The sequence below is a fragment of the Medicago truncatula genome, chromosome 4, assembly GCF_003473485.1.
Source record: "Medicago truncatula cultivar Jemalong A17 chromosome 4, MtrunA17r5.0-ANR, whole genome shotgun sequence".
Taxonomy (NCBI): Eukaryota; Viridiplantae; Streptophyta; class Magnoliopsida; order Fabales; family Fabaceae; genus Medicago; species Medicago truncatula.
Genome location: NC_053045.1, coordinates 55,386,911 through 55,406,909, shown reverse-complemented (window position 1 = coordinate 55,406,909; position 19,999 = coordinate 55,386,911). Strand labels below are relative to the sequence as shown.

At 32.3% G+C, this 19,999-nt stretch overlaps 3 protein-coding genes across 4 annotated transcripts; 1 reads left to right on the top strand and 2 right to left on the bottom strand.

Moving 5' to 3' along the window:
- Nucleotides 1-1,985: 1,985 nt before the first annotated feature.
- On the top strand, nt 1,986-4,685 carry LOC25480916 (thylakoid lumenal 16.5 kDa protein, chloroplastic). The gene is made up of 4 exons (XM_013586603.3): nt 1,986-2,420; nt 3,179-3,318; nt 3,751-3,823; nt 4,309-4,685. The coding sequence occupies exons 1-4, from the start codon at nt 2,072-2,074 to the stop codon at nt 4,416-4,418; spliced, it is 672 nt and encodes a 223-aa protein (XP_013442057.2). The 5' UTR covers nt 1,986-2,071; the 3' UTR covers nt 4,419-4,685.
- Nucleotides 4,686-5,033: 348 nt separating this feature from the next.
- LOC11439232 (methyl-CpG-binding domain-containing protein 11) lies at nt 5,034-19,742 on the bottom strand. 2 transcript variants are annotated; one of them, XM_039833179.1, is made up of 4 exons: nt 19,593-19,742; nt 19,326-19,442; nt 15,061-15,993; nt 5,034-5,370 (listed from the first exon to the last, which is right to left on the bottom strand). In XM_039833179.1, the coding sequence occupies exons 2-4, from the start codon at nt 19,434-19,436 to the stop codon at nt 5,350-5,352; spliced, it is 1,065 nt and encodes a 354-aa protein (XP_039689113.1). In that variant the 5' UTR covers nt 19,437-19,442; nt 19,593-19,742; the 3' UTR covers nt 5,034-5,349. The 2 variants fall into 2 exon arrangements, with proteins under 2 accessions (XP_039689113.1, XP_039689112.1); XM_039833178.1 differs by lacking the exon at nt 5,034-5,370 and having other exon boundaries at nt 14,725-15,993; nt 19,326-19,440; nt 19,591-19,665.
- LOC25493961 (methyl-CpG-binding domain-containing protein 11) lies at nt 5,247-7,731 on the bottom strand. The gene is made up of 2 exons (XM_013602640.3): nt 7,617-7,731; nt 5,247-6,264 (listed from the first exon to the last, which is right to left on the bottom strand). The coding sequence occupies exons 1-2, from the start codon at nt 7,725-7,727 to the stop codon at nt 5,350-5,352; spliced, it is 1,026 nt and encodes a 341-aa protein (XP_013458094.3). The 5' UTR covers nt 7,728-7,731; the 3' UTR covers nt 5,247-5,349.
- Nucleotides 19,743-19,999: the final 257 nt, after the last annotated feature.

The following is a 19,999-nucleotide window of genomic DNA, read 5'->3' as shown; positions in this document are numbered from 1 at the left end:
GCGAATTCACCTAAAAAATAAATATAGGAGATTTTATAATTTTAATTGGATTCTAGATTTTATCTTGAAATAATATATAAATCATTTCGTCGGATAATTTATCGGTGAAAAATATATATTTTGTCGGATAATAATATATATATATTCGTCGGATATTTTATCAAAATATATTTCGTCGGAGATCCTAAATTATCCAATAAAAAAACAAAAAGGAAAAATTGGATGGTTCATGCCTCATGGTGTGTGAATCTGGTTTTAAAAATGGTATATATATTATTGGATGCAAACATTAGCAACAAATCTTCACTGGCTTGGTGGCAACGCAGCCTGGTTCGATGACTTTGACACGTGTCAAAATCTGCCGGTCCCGCCATTTCAAATGGCGGTAATGGCAAAAAAAAAAAGTGGCCAGTCAGGATGTGCCATGTGTACCGGCGGCTCAGTCCCGCCGTATGGCGGGAACGAGGAAAAAGACAAAAAAAAAAAAAAAAAGTGGGTGATTTCGGTAAAAAAAATTCAAAAGGGGTCAGACTTGAAATTTTTTTTTATAAAAAGGTCAGGAAAAAAAAAATTCTTAAAACTTACCATCTGTGTCTTGAAAATTCTTGATGCTATTTTTCTAGAGAAATATCATTTTCCTTATTCTTTTTCTCCCGCTAACACTCTTCATTATTGCATTTTATTAATCTAATTATTTCATTGAATATAATTAATAAAAGTGTTTTAATAAACGATTAAAAAAAATGGTGTTTTAATAAATGAAACAATTTACCGTTAAAATCAATATTACTAATCTTTTTTTTAATAGTTGTGTAAAACTTAAAATAAACATCTAATTTAAGACGGATGTATGATATAACAAAATATATTTAAATTATCACACTAAGCAATTTGACTCAAATGATTAATGAATTTTATAAAAGTATAAATTATTTGGAAGAATTCAATTTTCAATTCATGGAACAATTTCACAACCATCTCATAATTAATTGGACCTCATTCCTTTGTGAATTGGAGGGTTACAAACAAAAATAAATAAATTACGAAGGGTTAAAAAAATTTAAATGAGGATTACTGTATTTTCATAGACCAATGTTATGGTGCATAAATAAAACATGTTTTGCATAAAAAACAAGCTAATTTTAAATATTAAATAAATAAATTTTACTGCATAATTAAATGGGATACGATCTGATTTATTAATTCAAGGGTGAAAACATCCCCAATGTAATATATATTACATACACATAGAGATAATTAGTTGGTTATACTAGATTTTTTTTAAACAAACAAGTTAAATTACGAACACATGTTAACTAGTGTTCTAGGAGTTAGATTTACTTTTTATAATATTCTGGAGTTAGATTTTTGTTTAGATATTTTTTGAAGGTAGGTTTTTGTCTAGGTGAAAATTTTTAAAAATTAATTTTTATAATTTTTTGTAATCGATAAATGTTAACGAGTGTTCCAGGACATTCTTTAAGGATCATAAATGATAAATTTTTATAGAAAAATTTATTTTCAATGTATTAAAAATTAAAGTATTTTACTTTTTTAATGACTAATTTCTTAATCTAGAATCTTTAAATAGTGGTATGAGGATTTTTATTTCAAGACTCTTAAAAATACTCCATTCGTTCTTATTTATGAAAGAAAGTTGGGTCAATAAAAGTTAATATATATGGTTTAAAATTCAATATAGATACATCAATTTTTGTTAACCCAACTTTCTTTTATAAATACGTGAAACTATCAACTAAATTATTCATTTTGGAAGGGAGTGAGTGAATATTAGATTAATACTGATGAACAAAAGTCTTTTACTAGATGGCCCAGGGATAAAAATGCAACATCCGATTCCCATGGCCAATTTGCAGCCTTTAACTGAATTGGAATCTGGAAGAAACTGTGCCACCATTTTGGTCAATTTCCAATGACTAAAATACCCTTTCGGATCTAAAAATTGACTGGATGAGATAACAGAATCCAACAACAACCTTATCCTCCAAATGTTCCAAATTTCCATGTCTTCTAAATTTTCATGCGCCAAAAAAAATAAACAAAACAAAACATGGCATCAAATTTTCTCTCAACAGCAAATCCCTTCCATCTAGCATCTTCATCACAATCTTCATTAGTAACACCAACATATGCTTACAACCCTATCAAATGCAATTTGAAAAGACAATTAACTCCTTGCAAAGTAGTTAATCAACCATCACTAAGTGTGACTAAAAGAGACATATCTATAGGTTTTATGACCAGTTTGGTCCTTTCATTGAGTGGTAAGGGTTTGTTTGATGCTAATGCTGCAATACTTGAAGCAGATGATGATGTTGAACTTTTGGAAAAAGTAAAGAAAGATAGAAAGAAGAGACTTGAGAAACAAGGTGTCATTAGTTCATCCACCAAAGAAACAGGTAATGTGCATTATTTGATATGAAATTCATTTTTCATGTTAATTCCTTAAATTGAATGATTTTGTTCACCATAATACATATAAATTTGTGGGTCTAATTGAGCTTAATTCATGAGGGTTTCTAATGAAATTAAAAAGGTCTCATAAAGTGCAAATATTGGTTTGTTCAATTGAATTTTTCCTAGATATTGTACAAGTTTAGTATCATCTCATTTACTATTAATTATATTATATTATATGACATGTTTGCTACACTTTGATGACAACAACTCTGGATGCTAAGTTTAAAACTTTCTTGAACAATAATCCCATCCATGATGCGGTCCAACCCCCTTCACGCCTGACACTCTTTGGACTTGATGTGTGGATAGGTAGGTGGCCCTTGAATCAACAAGCTCTGATACAATGTTAGAAACTGGTTGGGCCTAACACAACTCCAAAAAGTCTGCTTGTGAGATGAGGGGTGTCTCCTATTTATAAACTCTTATCAAAAATCTTATCTATTTGATGTGGTACTTGGGTTTTTCCCGATAATTTTGATTGCAAGGTGACTAATTTTTATTTACCATAAGGAATTGAATACATCCTTATATATCAAAATAAAGTTGTTTACTCGCTGCATCTTAAAGGCACTAGTAGTTTGCTCAAGTTCCTTCATGAAAAAACTCAAAACACCAGTTTTTTTGCTGAGTTCTCAAGTTCAGCAGGGACAATTTTTTTCTTCCCTTTTTTGTACTAACGAATGAAAAATAATTGCAGGGTATCTTCAAGACTTGGTGTACAAATTGAGTGAAGTTGGTCAAGCAATTGAACAAAATGATCTAACTTCAGCTGGTTCTGTATTAGGGAAAGGCAAGGATGCTGATTGGGTGCAAAAAGCTAATATAGCTTTGAATAAGGTATATCTCGTTTCATTGTGTATGTTTGGAATCACAGTGACACCACGGTTCTATGAAACTCGTGTCAATTCAAACATGCACTTAAATGCATTCACTGTGAACCCCTTTGTTATGAAATCTTTAGTAACAATTTCACATCGAAAGTTAGACAAGAAAGAAAGTTGCCTGTTATTAATTTCTTAGCAATAATATGGATAATAACATCAGTATGTAATCTCTTAGTCAATAGCAATAATTGGCACTAAATTTTGACCTTGATACATAAATGCTCTTATAGTAGCATTAGAGTCTGAATTTCAAAATTGAGGAAACTGGTGCCTTTAGTATAATTTTCAAGTGGAAAATTCAAATCCAAAACTCATGCCCGAGATACTATCGTCGTTGAAACTTGAAACACACTCTTTAATCTCTATTTGGTCTGCTTCTTAACAGCTGAGTTCAAGTCCTGAAGAGAAGTCTGAGGTGGACACATTCAATTCTTCACTTGCTTCATTGGTTTCATCAGGTGTGTTTCATTCAATCAGGAATTAAACTTCATACAATGCAGAAAATATGTTCATCTTCAGACATCTTGTTCAATGTTTAGGCCTTCTCTTGATTTAGATGGTTCACACCTGGAAAATTAAGTGTGTTTGGATTTCAAATTTAGGCTTTCTCTTGTTTATATAAAATATGCAAAAATAATAATTTCATTTGAAACTCAATTTCAACCAAATCAATTATACATATCAACTACCAAGTTTATTTAAAATCACACGTGTCAAAATGCTCAACAGAAGATGTTGAATTGACTCAAACGTATTTTTAAACCATTTTATAATGAATGCCAAACACACTAAAAAATAGTCTATATGTAACCATGCAAATATATTATCCTCATAAACTTTCTTAAGTGTGTGTGTGCGCGCACAAGTAATGTCTTCCTCAAAATATAGCTCTGAGATTTCTTCAAGCACACACACTAACTCTTAATACTGATGCTTTTGGCAGTTGCTCAGAATGATGTGGAGTCGTCCAAAATTGCCTTTGTGTCTTCAGCATCTGCAATTGAGAAGTGGACCTCGTTGACAGGGCTGGTTGGTAAACTTAAAGGAATTTGAACCTTGAGTGAAGAAGCTACAAGAAATTTTATTTCATCTTAGATATAGAGAATTCCATTAATTTTCTCTGCTGGCTCACCAAATTTTGGTGTCTTGGGGGCAGTCCCATCACAGCTTTATTTAGGAAAGAGAAAGACCAACAAGCTCATTTTTCACGGATCATGAATGAAGTTTGAGCTTGGATGTAAATTGTCTGGCACAAAATTGTAATTTTAATTGTAATGTCATTGAAAATTTGACTACATGCAATATTGTTGTTCCCTCAAACTACTGAAGGATAATTAACTGCAACCATGTCACCACCCAAACTTTAGCCATTAAAAAATGTCACGGCTAAGGCCACAACCATATTCAAGGCTAATGGTTAAAATTATTATCATCATTGGCTAATTAAATATGAAAATGAAATAAAACATGCAAATAGGCTCCAAATAAATGAGACTTGGGGCATGACGTAGGATAACACTGCAAAGGACATGGCTTCAGAAAGAAAAAGAAAGAAAAAAAGCGCTGCAAAGGACTTCACCTTTAACTCACTGCAAGTCGTCACTTTGAATTTTTTATTTACCAAACACATACTTGAATTGGAGTAAACACATATTTAGGATCAAGGTCTCACATGATTATAGGTTCATATCACATTACAGGAATCTTACAACACAATGTTACATGGGAACTAGAAGCTATATGTCTCTTCACAACATACATGATGGTACATTATACGGCTACTCTATGATTGTATATAGTCATTTCAATGAACAATCAGATAAATGACATTAACAACAAAAACTACAGTTTCTTTAAAAAAAAAAAAAAAAAAAAAAAAAAAAAAAAAAAAAAACTACAGTTATCCTCAGATAGATCTACAGGCGTCAGAGTGACAGAAGCCAAGAGTTTATTGTATTCATTCATGAGCTTTGGCCTCAACAATTCAGCTTCCATTCACAGTCACCTCTGATTCAGCCTTGTTCATATCGTGAACCTTGTAGTTTGCTTCATCGTGCACTCTTGTCGCGTCTTTCTCCTTGGTTTCTCCTCCAGCCTCGCGGGTGATCCTGTTATCGTCCTCTTTATTTTCGCCTTCCACTTCAGCCGTTTTCTCAGCAGTAGGGGCAGCTTCAGATTTCTCTGCTTCCCCAGATCCACCATCTTGCTTCGTCTCCTCCACTGGCTGTTCGATCTTTTCTTCTTGTTTCGTCTCCTCCACTGGCTGTTCAATCTTTTCTTCCTGCTTTGTCTCCTCCGCTGGCTGTCCAATCTTTTCTTCTTGCTTTGTCTCCTCTGCTGGCTGTCCAGTCTTTTCTTCATCCTTATTCTGAACAACTCCAGACCCCTCAGCTCCTTTGTCATCAATATTCTCTTTTGATGCTTGCAAATCTCCATCAGCAGTGTTGGATTTCCCCTCATCCGTAGTTTCTCCAGGTTGAATGGACTCTTTAACATCAGCATCCTCTGCTCCCTTCTTATCTTCATTTTCGTTAACAACTTCCTTTTCCAGCTCTACATCCTTGTCATCCTTAGTTTCACCAGCTTCTTGCATTTCCACATCATTTGTCTCCTCTGCTTCGTCCTCAGAAGCTGCTTTCTTTGAAGCTGATGACTTTCTGCTACGTTTCTTAGGTGGGTCACTTTTTGGCTCTGCTGGAGGAGCTGCCTTGACCTTCTCAACAATTCTCGATGATCTTCTTGGAGTCTCCCCAGTGCCCCAATCAAATTCTGATATGTTTGGGCCACCGTTAGTTTTCAAATACTTCTCCAGATGCCTTTTGGTACGGATCTCCTCTCCTGTTGGTGAAGTGAACACAATCTCATTTTTCTTGGGTGTTCCTGACTTTTTTGGAAAGAACTGCAAAGGAAATATAATTTATTAATACTCATGCAATAGCAAGCAACAAATCAACAACTGTTACACATACAAGATCTTGTTCCAAGTTTTAACTTTTATAAGACTTTGGTGCTCATGATGTTAAAAGATAAAACAAGAATTATGTCTTATGATTAGAACAGTGTATTAAACCCTTGAGAATACTCAATTAAAAATGTTTCTTCCTCTTCTCTTAATCAAAAAATTATTTTGTTGTTACGATTTTAAGCATTTTAGTGCCTAGTCAAACATCATAGGCAGTTATAAGCTAGCACTTTTACTGTTAAACTTCAGTAAGAGAGTAGCAACTAGCATAGCACCAAATTAACCTTGTTCAGTCTGAAGGCTTTTCTATCCCTCTTTAATCCTTCCAATCAGGCTATACCTGGGAGAGGTGTGAGCACTGAAGACAAGTATCCATGGCTCATAAAGACCAAGAAACACAAAAACGGACACATAGGGACTGTATACAAAACCATTCCCAATCTAAAACTGCAGTAATGGAGAATACACGGACAACATCATTCAGTATGACAATCAACTGTTTGTCTCAACAAAACAAGTAAACAATACTTCTCATTAAAAGCCAATATAGATGCCCCTCTAGTTATGTATTATACAATAACCCAGAGGACGTATGTACCTAGAAAAAATAGTTTGTATGGAAATTGGGAACTGAAGATCACATCAGGTTGGTTAGGGGTTATGTTTTTCATGGAAAATGAATAAAGAAAAAAAAAATCATTGGCGATTGCATGGGTTTGTAAAACTCAGGGCAAATCATTGCAATTTACTTCAAGTATTAAAAAAAACGGCTGTTAAATAGTGGGTTTATCCAGTGCACAATATCAGAAAATATTATAATAAATGGTTACAAATATGACTGAAAATCTTATGATAGTTATTACACAATTTATACAACAATTTGAATTATGCAAATCCTCTACACAGTGCTAGAATTGCAATCATAAACCTCACAAAAAAAATTAGAAATACAAAAATAGGGACACAGTAAGAATCTTGTAAACCCTAGCAGGTAATTCAAAACCCAGAAAGTACACAATTCCCCAAATTCAGAGAACAAAATAGCTAAATCTTTGACATGAATCTTGAAACACACACATTCAACAGTTAAAAATTCAAGAAAACAACAAAATGCTTGAAAATTCAAAACCAAATCCCTAATTATGGAAACCAAAATCAAAGCATCATACAGACACAAATCACAAAATTAAACAATACCAACACGAAAATCAAAGAATTAACAAGAAATTACAACAACACGAAATTCAAATTAACCTAAAATTGAAAATTCAAACAGAAATTAGAATAACCTTTTTGGTCCAACCAGATGGAGCAGGTAGCTCAAACGAAACAGGCTCTTCTGGTGCACCTGCAGCTGCACCGACAGCACCAGAACCTTCCTTCTCAACTGAACTCGCCATTTTCAACTACAAAAAAAATTCCCAAAAAAAAAATATCACAATACTGTTGAAGAAAGAAAATGAAAAAGTAATTAATAATAATAAACTTTAGAATTTTGTATAATAGAGCAAAAATTGATAAATAATTGAAGAAAAAGGATAAAGAGAGAAAATTACTTAGGTTTTTTTTTTGTTTGATTTTTGATTTTTGCGTTTGTTGAAGTGAAAGTGAAATTGTTGTTGTGTGTGTGTTTTTAAGTGTAAGGTGGAGAAAGAAGAATAGAGAAGAAAAATATTTAATGTATTATTAATTAATTAATGTTTTTTTCATTTATTTTGAAATTAAAATTGAAATTGAAGTGACACGTGTGGAATCTCACAAAAATATGCTTCTTTCTTCTCTCTCATAAAATGAAAGGTTCTAAAATCTAAACTTGATTTCTGTGTTGGGTCACAGTCATGCTCTGCTACTGCCACGTGTCTCTTTTTTGCTATCTTTTTTTTCTTACACGTTTTATAAAGGTAAAGAAACAAAGAATTTGAAATTGAAAAATTTGAAATTGGAGCTTTTTTTGTCGTCTTTTTGGACAAATAAGATATTCAAATTATCCATTTGAAAAAGCTGTGGATTTTTATTTTTTATTTCCTCCACTTTCACGGGGAAGGGAACGTTGAATAAAAGTTTATCTAAAAAAAAATATATTTTTTGTCTTATATTAGATGTTCTAATTAACTTCGACACATATACATATATATATATATATGTTTTTTCTTTGATATTTTTAATTCTCTATTAAAAAAATTATGAAAATTTAATATTTTAAAAATTTTAATCGAAATGAATCCAACATTATCTTACATAATATTATTTATCTTTGTGAATTGCTAGAAAAATATGATCAAAGTATATTAAGTCAATAATGCATATTGTTAAATAAGTCATCTCTTAAAGGACGGAGGGAGTAAAGAGAATGCTAATGAGTGCTTATGGAGCATCGGTTATAGCACTAAAAAAAGTAACTTTAAAATAAAATTTGTGTACTCATTGCTAAAATAAAAGTAAAACAAAAAAGAATTTTTACTAATATATTCCTTATAAGCGTGGAACTTATGGATTCCTTATATTCCATTTTAATTTCTTAAAAAAAAAAAAAAACTAATAAATTTCTTAATCATTATTCTTAGAGTTAGCAAAACCCAAATAATAATAATGTAAGTTAGGTCTTGTTTTAGAAATGATTAGCTAGATCTAGTTATAATTTGCTCCTTGAATAAGATATCTTTGTTTTAGTTTTTTTTATAGATCTAAATAAATATGGTGATACCTTTAGATAAATTGTTATAGACTCTTTCCGTTCCATAATAAATGGGTCATTTACAAAAAAAAATATCTTTTCAAAAAAATTAACTCATTTCATTTTTTCAATATATTATTAATTATATTTTTCAAATTATAACTATAATTAATACTACTTTAATCACTCTCAATTCAATATATTTTACTTTACATTTATGATAAAGAAAAATGTACAAATACCTGACAAGGGCATTGAAAAATATTTTTATCTATCTTTTACTTATACATTTTTTCTTAATATGTGTGAAATGAGCAAAAGGCTCACTTATATAATGGGACGGAGGGAGTAGTTTGAATAAACTCTCCAAATCAAATCTATGTTATTTAAGACACTTAATATTAAAAATATATTAATTATAAATATTATTTATCATTATCCACAAATTTGTTGTTTTTTAATCTACCTTATTGACTGTGTTGTTTGTACTAGATTATGTTTAATTGTTTATACATGATCCCTTCGAGAATAATTGTTTGCAGTTTATACCACGATAAGCACTTTGACTACACTCCAACTTTTTTGGCCAAGTCCAAAACCATTTATTTGCAACTTACTTACCACAAATAATTAGTATATGTATTGTTGTTGTTAGTCAAGCAAATTTGGTGTTTAGACAACTAATTGTTCCTATATGTGATTAGTTGTTTGTTTGTTTGTCATTTGCTAAACTCAAAAGACTTTTTTATTAATCAAGCTCAGCTCATAAGATATGTTGGCTAATTTGCATTTTTAATAATGATTTTATTTTTATCAGATGGCTGCATTGAGAAAGAAATTAAGTTTCTCATTTGTGGATTCATAAACTATTCTCAAGAGTAGATAGAATAGAATAGTGTATGAGATTGAACTACTGTGTCTCTGATGACATGAAAAATAGAAAATAAAAAAATAAAAATGATAAAGGAAATCAATAAAGATAGTTAATGACTTGTTTGTTTGGGTTTCTTGACAATAATCTTTACAAGTATTTATAAGCTTAACCAAAGTCTTTGAGTTCTATTTTGAATTTGAACATGAAACAATGTTAAAATTTTAGAGATGATTTGACGTACATTAGATCTCTCAAGATTTGAGGGGTTAGTCTTCGTAGTTGCACATAGTTGATATTAAACTTATCCTTAAAAAAAATGTAAACTAACTATATATTACGTCATATATAATGATTTTTTCTTTGAAACTAACAATGTTAGTATTGTTAATAATTATTAGTTATATGTTTGAAGTGGAGATCGAACTATCAACCTCTATAATATGTGATATCTCATGACTTCTCTTTAAAATTGAACTCGCAGTCTCTTATCATTTCACTATTTAACTCCCTACACCTCAACTATCAAGACAACCTTATATCTTCCATCATATACAATGACTAAGAACGTAAATACTATAGGATACTGCCCAGTTCAATGAGTTATAGCCCAAACTTGTTTTATTGGCCAAAGTTTTAAATCCCCATATCACTTAACCACGTTTAATGTAACACTATTTTGAAGATAATTAGTCTTTGTGCAAGTTCTGAACGATGTTGGCTCATATCTTGTCCAAACAGTTGAGTTGTTAACCTTTTTTGTGCAATATTTAGAAAGTGATTATATAATATTTTCACTTAGTGAGCTGGATGTTATAGTTTTTTAAGCTCTCATTCAACATTATCAAAAGTCAAATAAGGCTTAAATGAATCTTCAAGCTCATCTACCTATACTTGATAGTTACTGTTAGTTGTCTCATTTGTTAATCGATTTCGCACCAAATGATTCAACTTCAGTCAAATATACTTATACTTGAGTTGAGAGACCAATACATAATCCGGCCAACTTTTATTATTATTATTAATTTTTACCGATGGTTACTTGGGAGCTAGTTTCTAACAGGTTGTTTGTGCTAATTCATGAGCGATATGTCTAATGATTATCATTTATTCATTACTATCAAAAAATATTATTTACAAAAAAAGCTAAAAAATAAAAATAAAATAAAACGTCTCTTATTTCATCATTGAGTGTTAAAGATGGAAACATGACTATTCATTTTTTTGTCCCAGGACTTTAATAAATAATTTCCATCTTACGTTCCCAGAACTTTAATTTGTAGCAGTGAAACAAACACCCCTGAAAAAAAAAGTAATATTAAGTTGCAACATTCCAACACGAAAGAGATCACTTACAATCTTTAAGTGAAAAGATTAAGTTGAAGTCTTTTTAATGGTTGACATTGAGATATGTTACTTTCGATTTTAATTATTATTTTCACTTATGCGGGAAGAACTTATTAATTTTGATTAATATATTTCATATTCACCTCTTAACAAAAAAAAATTAATTTTAGACCTTTGAAAATAAGGTAGGGCAGACTCATGTCTGAGGTCCAAGGAAAAGGAATCGTTGGAGCTTGAAATTTCGTATCATTTGAGGCTCTACGGAATATTTTAGGAGCATGTGCTTAGTTAAATCTAGGATTAGTTGATTCATGTGATATTAGTCTGTTATCCACTTTGTAAAGAGTAAAGACAAATATTGTCCTAATTAAAAAGGCTACTAGAATGCTAATTTAGTTTAGTACCTATCTTATGTTCTCAACATGCTCTCTAGCTAATATTAGTTACTATTAAATAATCATGGATATTTCGTACCTATAACATAGCTATCATTTCTGTATTTATAATAGTTGTTAGTGTTGTGAATTCGTTGTGAAAACACATCAATAACAAACTTGATGTGTGGAGTAAGGGATAATCAAGCAATCAAAATGAAGTGTATAGAATAATTATAAACACAAGCCAAAAGTAGAAAACAGCGAGAGAAATCAAGAGAAGAACACAAAAGAATTTGTTGACCCGGTTCGGTCCAAATTGACCTAGTCTGGGGAGAGAGCAGCCCTCCGTTTCACTATATGATGAGTAACTTTACAAAAGAGATATCAATGGGTTACAAGAATAAGTCTCCCGCCTAATTCTACCCAAAGTCCCAGCTTCTTCCCGTAACCAAGAGACTCAATCCTAATAGTGTTTCCCAAGATGAATCAACCCTCAAACCCTAGTGTTAGTTCCAAAGAGACAAACTTATACAAACCCTAGTTTTGTTGTTGCCTTTCTAAACCCTTGTTTCAGCCCCCTCTATCTCAAAGTTTAGTCTGATACAAGGTCTATATTTATAGTAAAAGTATTGCTTAAAATTTGAAACAAATCTGCACCCAAAAATACGTTTATGTTATTCGCTGCCATCGCACCATCGTGCCACGTTGCAATTCCATCATGGTACTATTTTTCCAATGACTTGCTTCACGAAAATCTTCAACCATCATAGCACGTTGTTTCTCCATCGTGGCACGATTTCTACATATCCTAATTTTAAGTTAACTCTCACGGTTAGTTTTCCTCTATTGTTATTGGTAGTGTTATTTCTAGTTGTTGCTTGCCTCTCTCCTGGTCTTTAACATTATTTGTAATGAGTTTGACCATCCATTAAACATTGATGTATATTAATAATGCTTTGCCATTAAAAATAGTAAGTTTAGTACGTACCTTGATGTTTAGCACATGGTCGTGCTGTCACAATTAACACATTTCGCGCAGGTTCCCAGCACTAATACATCTTCGCACCGCAAATATGATATTGATCCAATCATATGATAGACAACTTACATCATTAATTTTTGGCTAAAATATAGTTTTAGTTCCTGCAAATATGTCTCGTTTTGGTTTTAGTAAAATTAAATTTGCTTCTTTTTACCCAAAAACTTTTTACCGTGGGTAAAAATAATCTTCTTAGGGGTATAAAAAGAACCAGATTTTAGCTTTTGGAAAAAGTAAAGAAAGATAGAAAAAAGAGACTTGAGAAACAAGGTGTCATTAGTTCCTCCACCAAAGAAACAGGTAGTGTGCATTATTTGATATGAAATTTATTTTTCATGTTAATTCCTTAAATTGAATGATTTTGTTCACCATAATACATATAAATTTGAGGGTCTAATTTAGCACAATTCATGAGGGTTTCTAATGAAAATAAAAAGCTCTCATAAAGTGCAAATATTGGTTTGTTTAATTTTAATGCAATACTATTACTGCAATAAATTTTAGTATCATATGATGAAGTTCTATTTCGTAGTTCATGTTATTGTTTGCTCAAGTTCCTTCATGAAAAACTCAAAACACCAGTTTTTAATATAGCTATGAATAAGATATATCTCTATGAAACTCGTGTCAATTCAAACATGCACTTAAATGCATTCACTGTGAACCCCTTTGTTATGAAATGTTTAATAACAATTTCATATCAAAAGTTAGACAAAAAAGAAAGTTGCCTGTTATTAATTTCTTAGCAATAATATGGATAATAACATCAGTATGTAATCTCTTAGTCAATAGCAATAATTGGCACTAAATTTTGACCTTGATACATAAATGCTCTTATAGTAGCATTAGAGTCTGAATTTCAAAATTGAGGAAACTGGTGCCTTTAGTATAATTTTCAAGTGGAAAATTCAAATCCAAAACTCATGCCCGAGATACTATCGTCGTTGAAACTTGAAACACACTCTTTAATCTCTATTTGGTCTGCTTCTTAACAGCTGAGTTCAAGTCCTGAAGAGAAGTCTGAGGTGGACACATTCAAATTTAGGCTTTCTCTTGTTTATATAAAATATGCAAAAATAATAATTTCATTTGAAACTCAATTTCAACCAAATCAATTATACATATCAACTACAAAGTTTATTTTGGAGCAAAAACTACAAAGTTTATTTAAAATCACATTTGTCAAAATGATCAACAGAAGATGTTAAATTGACTCAAATGTATTTTTAAACCAATTTAAAATGAAATCCAAACACAATAAAAAATTGTATATATGTAACCTTGCAAATATATTATCCTCATATAAACTTTCTTAAGTGTGTGCACGCGCGCACATATTTGTGCATACTAGCATTTTCCAACAAAATTCTAGGCTAGGAATATAGATATGTCATATGTGATATCTTCCTCAAAATGTAGGCTCTAAGATTTCTTCAAGCACACACACTAACTCTTAATTGCCTTTGTGTCTTCAGCCTCTGCAATTGAGAAGTGGACCTCTTTGACAGGGCTGGTTGGTAAACTTAAAGGGATTTGAACATTGAGTGAAGCTACAGGAAATTTTATTTCATCTTACATATAGAGAATTCCATTATTTTCCTTTCTATCAAATTTTGGTGTCTTGAGGCAGTCCCATCACAGCTTTATCTAGGAAAGACCAGCAAGCTCATTTTTCACGGATCATGAAGTTTGAGCTTTGGATGTAAATTGTCTGGCAAAAAATTGTAAATTTTAATTGTAATGTCATTGAAAATTTGACTACATGCAATATTGTTGTTCACTCAAACTACTGAAGGATAATTAACTGCAACCATGTCACCACCCAAACTTTAGTTAGCCATTAAAAAGTGTCACAGCAAAGGCCATGGCCATATTAAAGGCTAATGGTTAAGAATATTATTATCAGGCTAATGGTTAAGAATTATATATGAAATGAAATAAAACATATGCAAATAGGTTACAAATAAATATGAGACTTGGGGCATGACGTTGGATAACACAAGGACATGGCTTCAGTAAGAGAAAGAAAAAGAAAACAATGCAAAAGACATGCAAGTCGTCACTTTGAATTTTTTATTTACCAAACACATACTTGAATTGGAGTAAACACATATTTAGGATCAAGGTCTCACATGATTATAGGTTCATATCACATTACAGGAATCTTACAACACAATGTTACATGGGAACTAGAAGCTATATGTCTCTTCATAACATACATGATGGTACATTACACGGCTACTCTATGATTGTATATGGTCATTTCAATGAACAATCAGATAAATGACATTAACAACAAAAACTACAGTTTCTTTAAAAAAAAAAAAACAAAAACTACAGTTATCCTCAGATAGATCTACAGGCGTCAGAGTGACAGAAGCCAAGAGTTTATTGTATTCATTCATGAGCTTCCATTCACAGTCACCTCTGATTCAGCCTTGTTAATATCATGAACCTTGTAGTTTGCTTCATCGTGCATTCTTATCGCGTCTTTCTCCTTGGTTTCTCCTCCAGACTCACGGGTGATCCTGTTATCTTCCTCATTATTTTCGCCTTCCACTTGAGCCATTTTCTCAGAAGTAGGGGCAGCTTCAGATTTCTCTGCGTCCCCAGATCCACCATCTTGCTTCGTCTCCTCCACTGGCTGTCCGATCTTTTCTTCTTGTTTCGTCTCCTCCACTGGCTGTTCAATCCTTTCTTCCTGCTTTGTCTCCTCCGCTGGCTGTTCAATCTTTTCTTCTCGCTTTGTCTCCTCCGCTGGCTGTTCAATCTTTTCTTCTTGCTTTGTCTCCTCTGCTGGCTGTCCAGTCTTTTCTTCATCCTTATTCTGAACAACTCCAGACCCCTCAGCTCCTTTGTCATCAATATTCTCTTTTGATGCTTGCAAATCACCATCAGCAGTGTTGGATTTCCCCTCATCCGTAGTTTCTCCAGGTTGAATGGACTCTTTAACATCAGCATCCTCTGCCCCCTTCTTATCTTCATTTTCGTTAACAACTTTCTTTTCCAGCTCTACATCCTTATCATCCTTAGTTTCACCAGCTTCTTGCATTTCCACATCTTTTGTCTCCTCTGCTTCGTCCTCAGAAGCTTCTTTCTTTGAAGCTGATGACTTTCTGCTACGTTTCTTAGGGGGGTCAGTTTTTGGCTCTGCTGGAGGAGCTGCCTTGACCTTCTCAACAATTCTCGATGATCTTCTTGGAGTCTCCCCAGTGCCCCAATCAAACTCGGATATGTTTGGGCCACCGTTAGTTTTCAAATACTTCTCTAGTTGCCTCTTGGTACGGATTTCCTCTCCTGTTGGTGAAGTGAACACAATCTCATTTTTCTTGGGTGTTCCTGACTTTTTTGGAAAGAACTGTAAAGGAAATATAATTTATTAGTACTCATATGCAATAGCATGCAACAAATCAACAACTGTTACACACACAAGATCTTGTTCCAAGTTATTAACTTTTATAAGTCTTAGGTCTTATGATTAGAACAGTGTATTAAGCCCTTGATAATACTTAATTAAAAATGTTTTTTCCTCTTCTCTTACTCAAAAAATTATTTTGTTGTTACGTTATTAAGCATTTTAGTAACTAGTTAAACACCATAGGCTGTTATAAGCTAGCAGTTTTACTGATAAACTTCAGTAAGAGAGTAGCAACTAGCAGGGCACCAAATTAACCTTGTTCAGTCCGAAGGCTTTTCTATCCCTCGTTAATCCTTCCATTCAGGCTATACCTGGGAGAGGTGAGAGCACTGAAGACAAGTATCCATAGCTGATAATGACCAAGAAACACAAAAATGGACTCATATGGACTGTATACAAAACCATTTCCAATCTAAAACTGCAGTAATAGAGAATACATAGACAACATCATTTAGTATGACAACCAACTGTTTGTCTCAAGAAAATAAGTAAACGATACTTATGCAAAGCCAATATAGATGCCCCTCTAGCTACGTATTATACAATAACCCAGAGGGCGTATGTACCTAGAAAAAATAGTGAGTTTGTATGGAAACTAGTGTGCTGCCCGTGCGACGCATGGGTGGAAAACGTTCAACATTTGACTACACGCCGTCCACACATTACATGATACATGATCGCAAATTAATGTTACATGCATTACAGGGGACGACATGCCACATACTGAACGACATGCATACCACACGGACACGAAGTGCATGACATCAATTTTTAAAAAAGTTTCGATCACATATTCTTACATTATTTCTCTTACTTCAATTGTATAATCCACAATAATTCTTCTCTCATAACATGTTCATTCATGTGGGTTAAACACATGTTTGGTTCCAAAAAATACAATCAATTTCACTTTTAGTATTCATTGTAAAATAAATTAACGTGATCCCTAAAATCTTTCTTTCAACACGCAAATATAATCCTTACTAAAGTAACTTTGCTCAACTGCACATAAACTTCCAACCCTTGTAATGATTTATTGCATATCACTTTTAACTTATTATAAAACATTCATCCACAATCCACAATAAGATAGTCTAAAATTTTATTTGCAAGTACATTGTTTTATGGAATTAAACCCGACTATATTGACCATAGTTTTGATTGTGCTGCCCGTACGATGCACGGGTGGAATTACAGTCGGTCACAGACGGGTGGATGGATTTACAGTTGCACACAGACGGGTGAGTGGATTTACAATCAACCACGTACTACACAACGGCGTATAGGGGGTATTACATACGGCCACGGACAACACGACACCACCACAACACATGGACTAAAAACTGAAACTACAAAAGCCGTGGTTGTCTTCGATAAATTAATTAATTAGTTTTTTTGCATCAACGATTACATTCTCTCGAAACCATATACGAAAACTACAAACTCCTTCAATATTTTCTAATCCTTATTATATATTAATATAAATTTTATCTAGATCACGTAAGTTCTAGGTTTGGATTTTTTTATCAAGCACCTAGAATGGAAGTTTGAACAGTTTTTCTATTGACACAACCGTATACAAAACCATAGGGACTGTATACAAAACCATTTCCAATCTAAAACTGCAGTAACAGAGAATACATAGACAACATCATTTAGTATGACAACCAACTGTTTGTCTCAAGAAAATAAGTAACCGATACTTATGCAAAGCCAATATAGATGCCCCTCTAGTTACGTATTATACAATAACCCAGAGGGCGTATGTACCTAGAAAAAATAGTGAGTTTGTATGGAAATTGGGAACGGAAGATCACATCAGGTTAGTTACGTGTTATGTTTTTCACGGAAAATCATTGGCGATTGCAAGGGTTTGTAAAACTCAGGGCAAATCATTGCAATTTACTTCAAGTATTAAAAAAAAAAGGCTGTTAGATAGTGGGTTTATCCAGTGCACAATATCAGAAAATATTATAATAAATGGTTACAAATATGACAGAAAATCTTATGATAGTTATTACACATTTACATGGTAAGAAACGTGGTATATTTCCTCCCTACTGGCTTATATGTGGGTATAAATTACATGACTGATTGACTGGGTTCAATATACCATGTGGCTCATGCTCTAGTCGGTGTTGGATTTGCTAACCAACACTAAGCCTGGTGTTTGAAAGAAAATATACTTGAGCCAGTAGGGATGGTATGTTGAATGATTTCACAATCTAATGTCTTGAGACTGGTTCTAAACAAAAATGTAATAGTTGGACTTGGATCACTGTCTTAGAGAAATATGAACACCATAGAAACTAAACAGAAAAAAAAGAAAAGAAAATAGAGAACAACTAAACAGCAAACAGTATCGGATCTCAAACAAGAAAATATTAATGTTTATAATTTCGGCAACTGTTCATTTTACAGTTTTTTGGGGAAAGAGGTGTTTGTTATTCATGTTTTCCTATCGTTTAGAAAACAAACACTATACCCCCATAAGCCCTATCTATCATTGTAAAAAAAGGAGGTTATTTGACAATTTCTTCACATATTAGAATTATAACTATCCCTAGAACTAACAAATAAACACAACAAAACAACAACACTAAGAAAATATTACCATCCCGTACTAAATCCCAGACCTATGAAATGCACAAAAGTCATACTTAAAACAAGTTTCCATGCTTAACAGTCCAAGTGAAAAAAAGATCAATGATACAAACAACTAGCTCAGGAACAATCAATCTCAATTGCAATGTACCCAATTTGCTAAATTTTTAAAATTACAAAACCAAAGTAAGAAATTCCCAAAGAGTAAGCCACAATGTACACTTTAAGCAAAATTTCCATACACAATTTATACAACAATTTGAATTATGCAAATCCTCTACACAGTGCTAGAATTGCAATCATAAACCTCACAAAAAAAATTAGAAATACAAAAATAGGGACACAGTAAGAATCTTGTAAACCCTAGCAGGTAATTCAAAACCCAGAAAGTACACAATTCCCCAAATTCAGAGAACAAAATAGCTAAATCTTTGACATGAATCTTGAAACACACACATTCAACAGTTAAAAATTCAAGAAAACAACAAAATGCTTGAAAATTCAAAACCAAATCCCTAATTATGGAAACCAAAATCAAAGCATCATACAGACACAAATCACAAAATTAAACAATACCAACACGAAAATCAAAGAATTAACAAGAAATTACAACAACACGAAATTCAAATTAACCTAAAATTGAAAATTCAAACAGAAATTAGAATAACCTTTTTGGTCCAACCAGATGGAGCAGGTAGCTCAAACGAAACAGGCTCTTCTGGTGCACCTGCAGCTGCACCGACAGCACCAGAACCTTCCTTCTCAACTGAACTCGCCATTTTCAACTACAAAAAAAATTCCCAAAAAAAAAATATCACAATACTGTTGAAGAAAGAAAATGAAAAAGTAATTAATAATAATAAACTTTAGAATTTTGTATAATAGAGCAAAAATTGATAAATAATTGAAGAAAAAGGATAAAGAGAGAAAATTACTTAGGTTTTTTTTTTGTTTGATTTTTGATTTTTGCGTTTGTTGAAGTGAAAGTGAAATTGTTGTTGTGTGTGTGTTTTTAAGTGTAAGGTGGAGAAAGAAGAATAGAGAAGAAAAATATTTAATGTATTATTAATTAATTAATGTTTTTTTCATTTATTTTGAAATTAAAATTGAAATTGAAGTGACACGTGTGGAATCTCACAAAAATATGCTTCTTTCTTCTCTCTCATAAAATGAAAGGTTCTAAAATCTAAACTTGATTTCTGTGTTGGGTCACAGTCATGCTCTGCTACTGCCACGTGTCTCTTTTTTGCTATCTTTTTTTTCTTACACGTTTTATAAAGGTAAAGAAACAAAGAATTTGAAATTGAAAAATTTGAAATTGGAGCTTTTTTTGTCGTCTTTT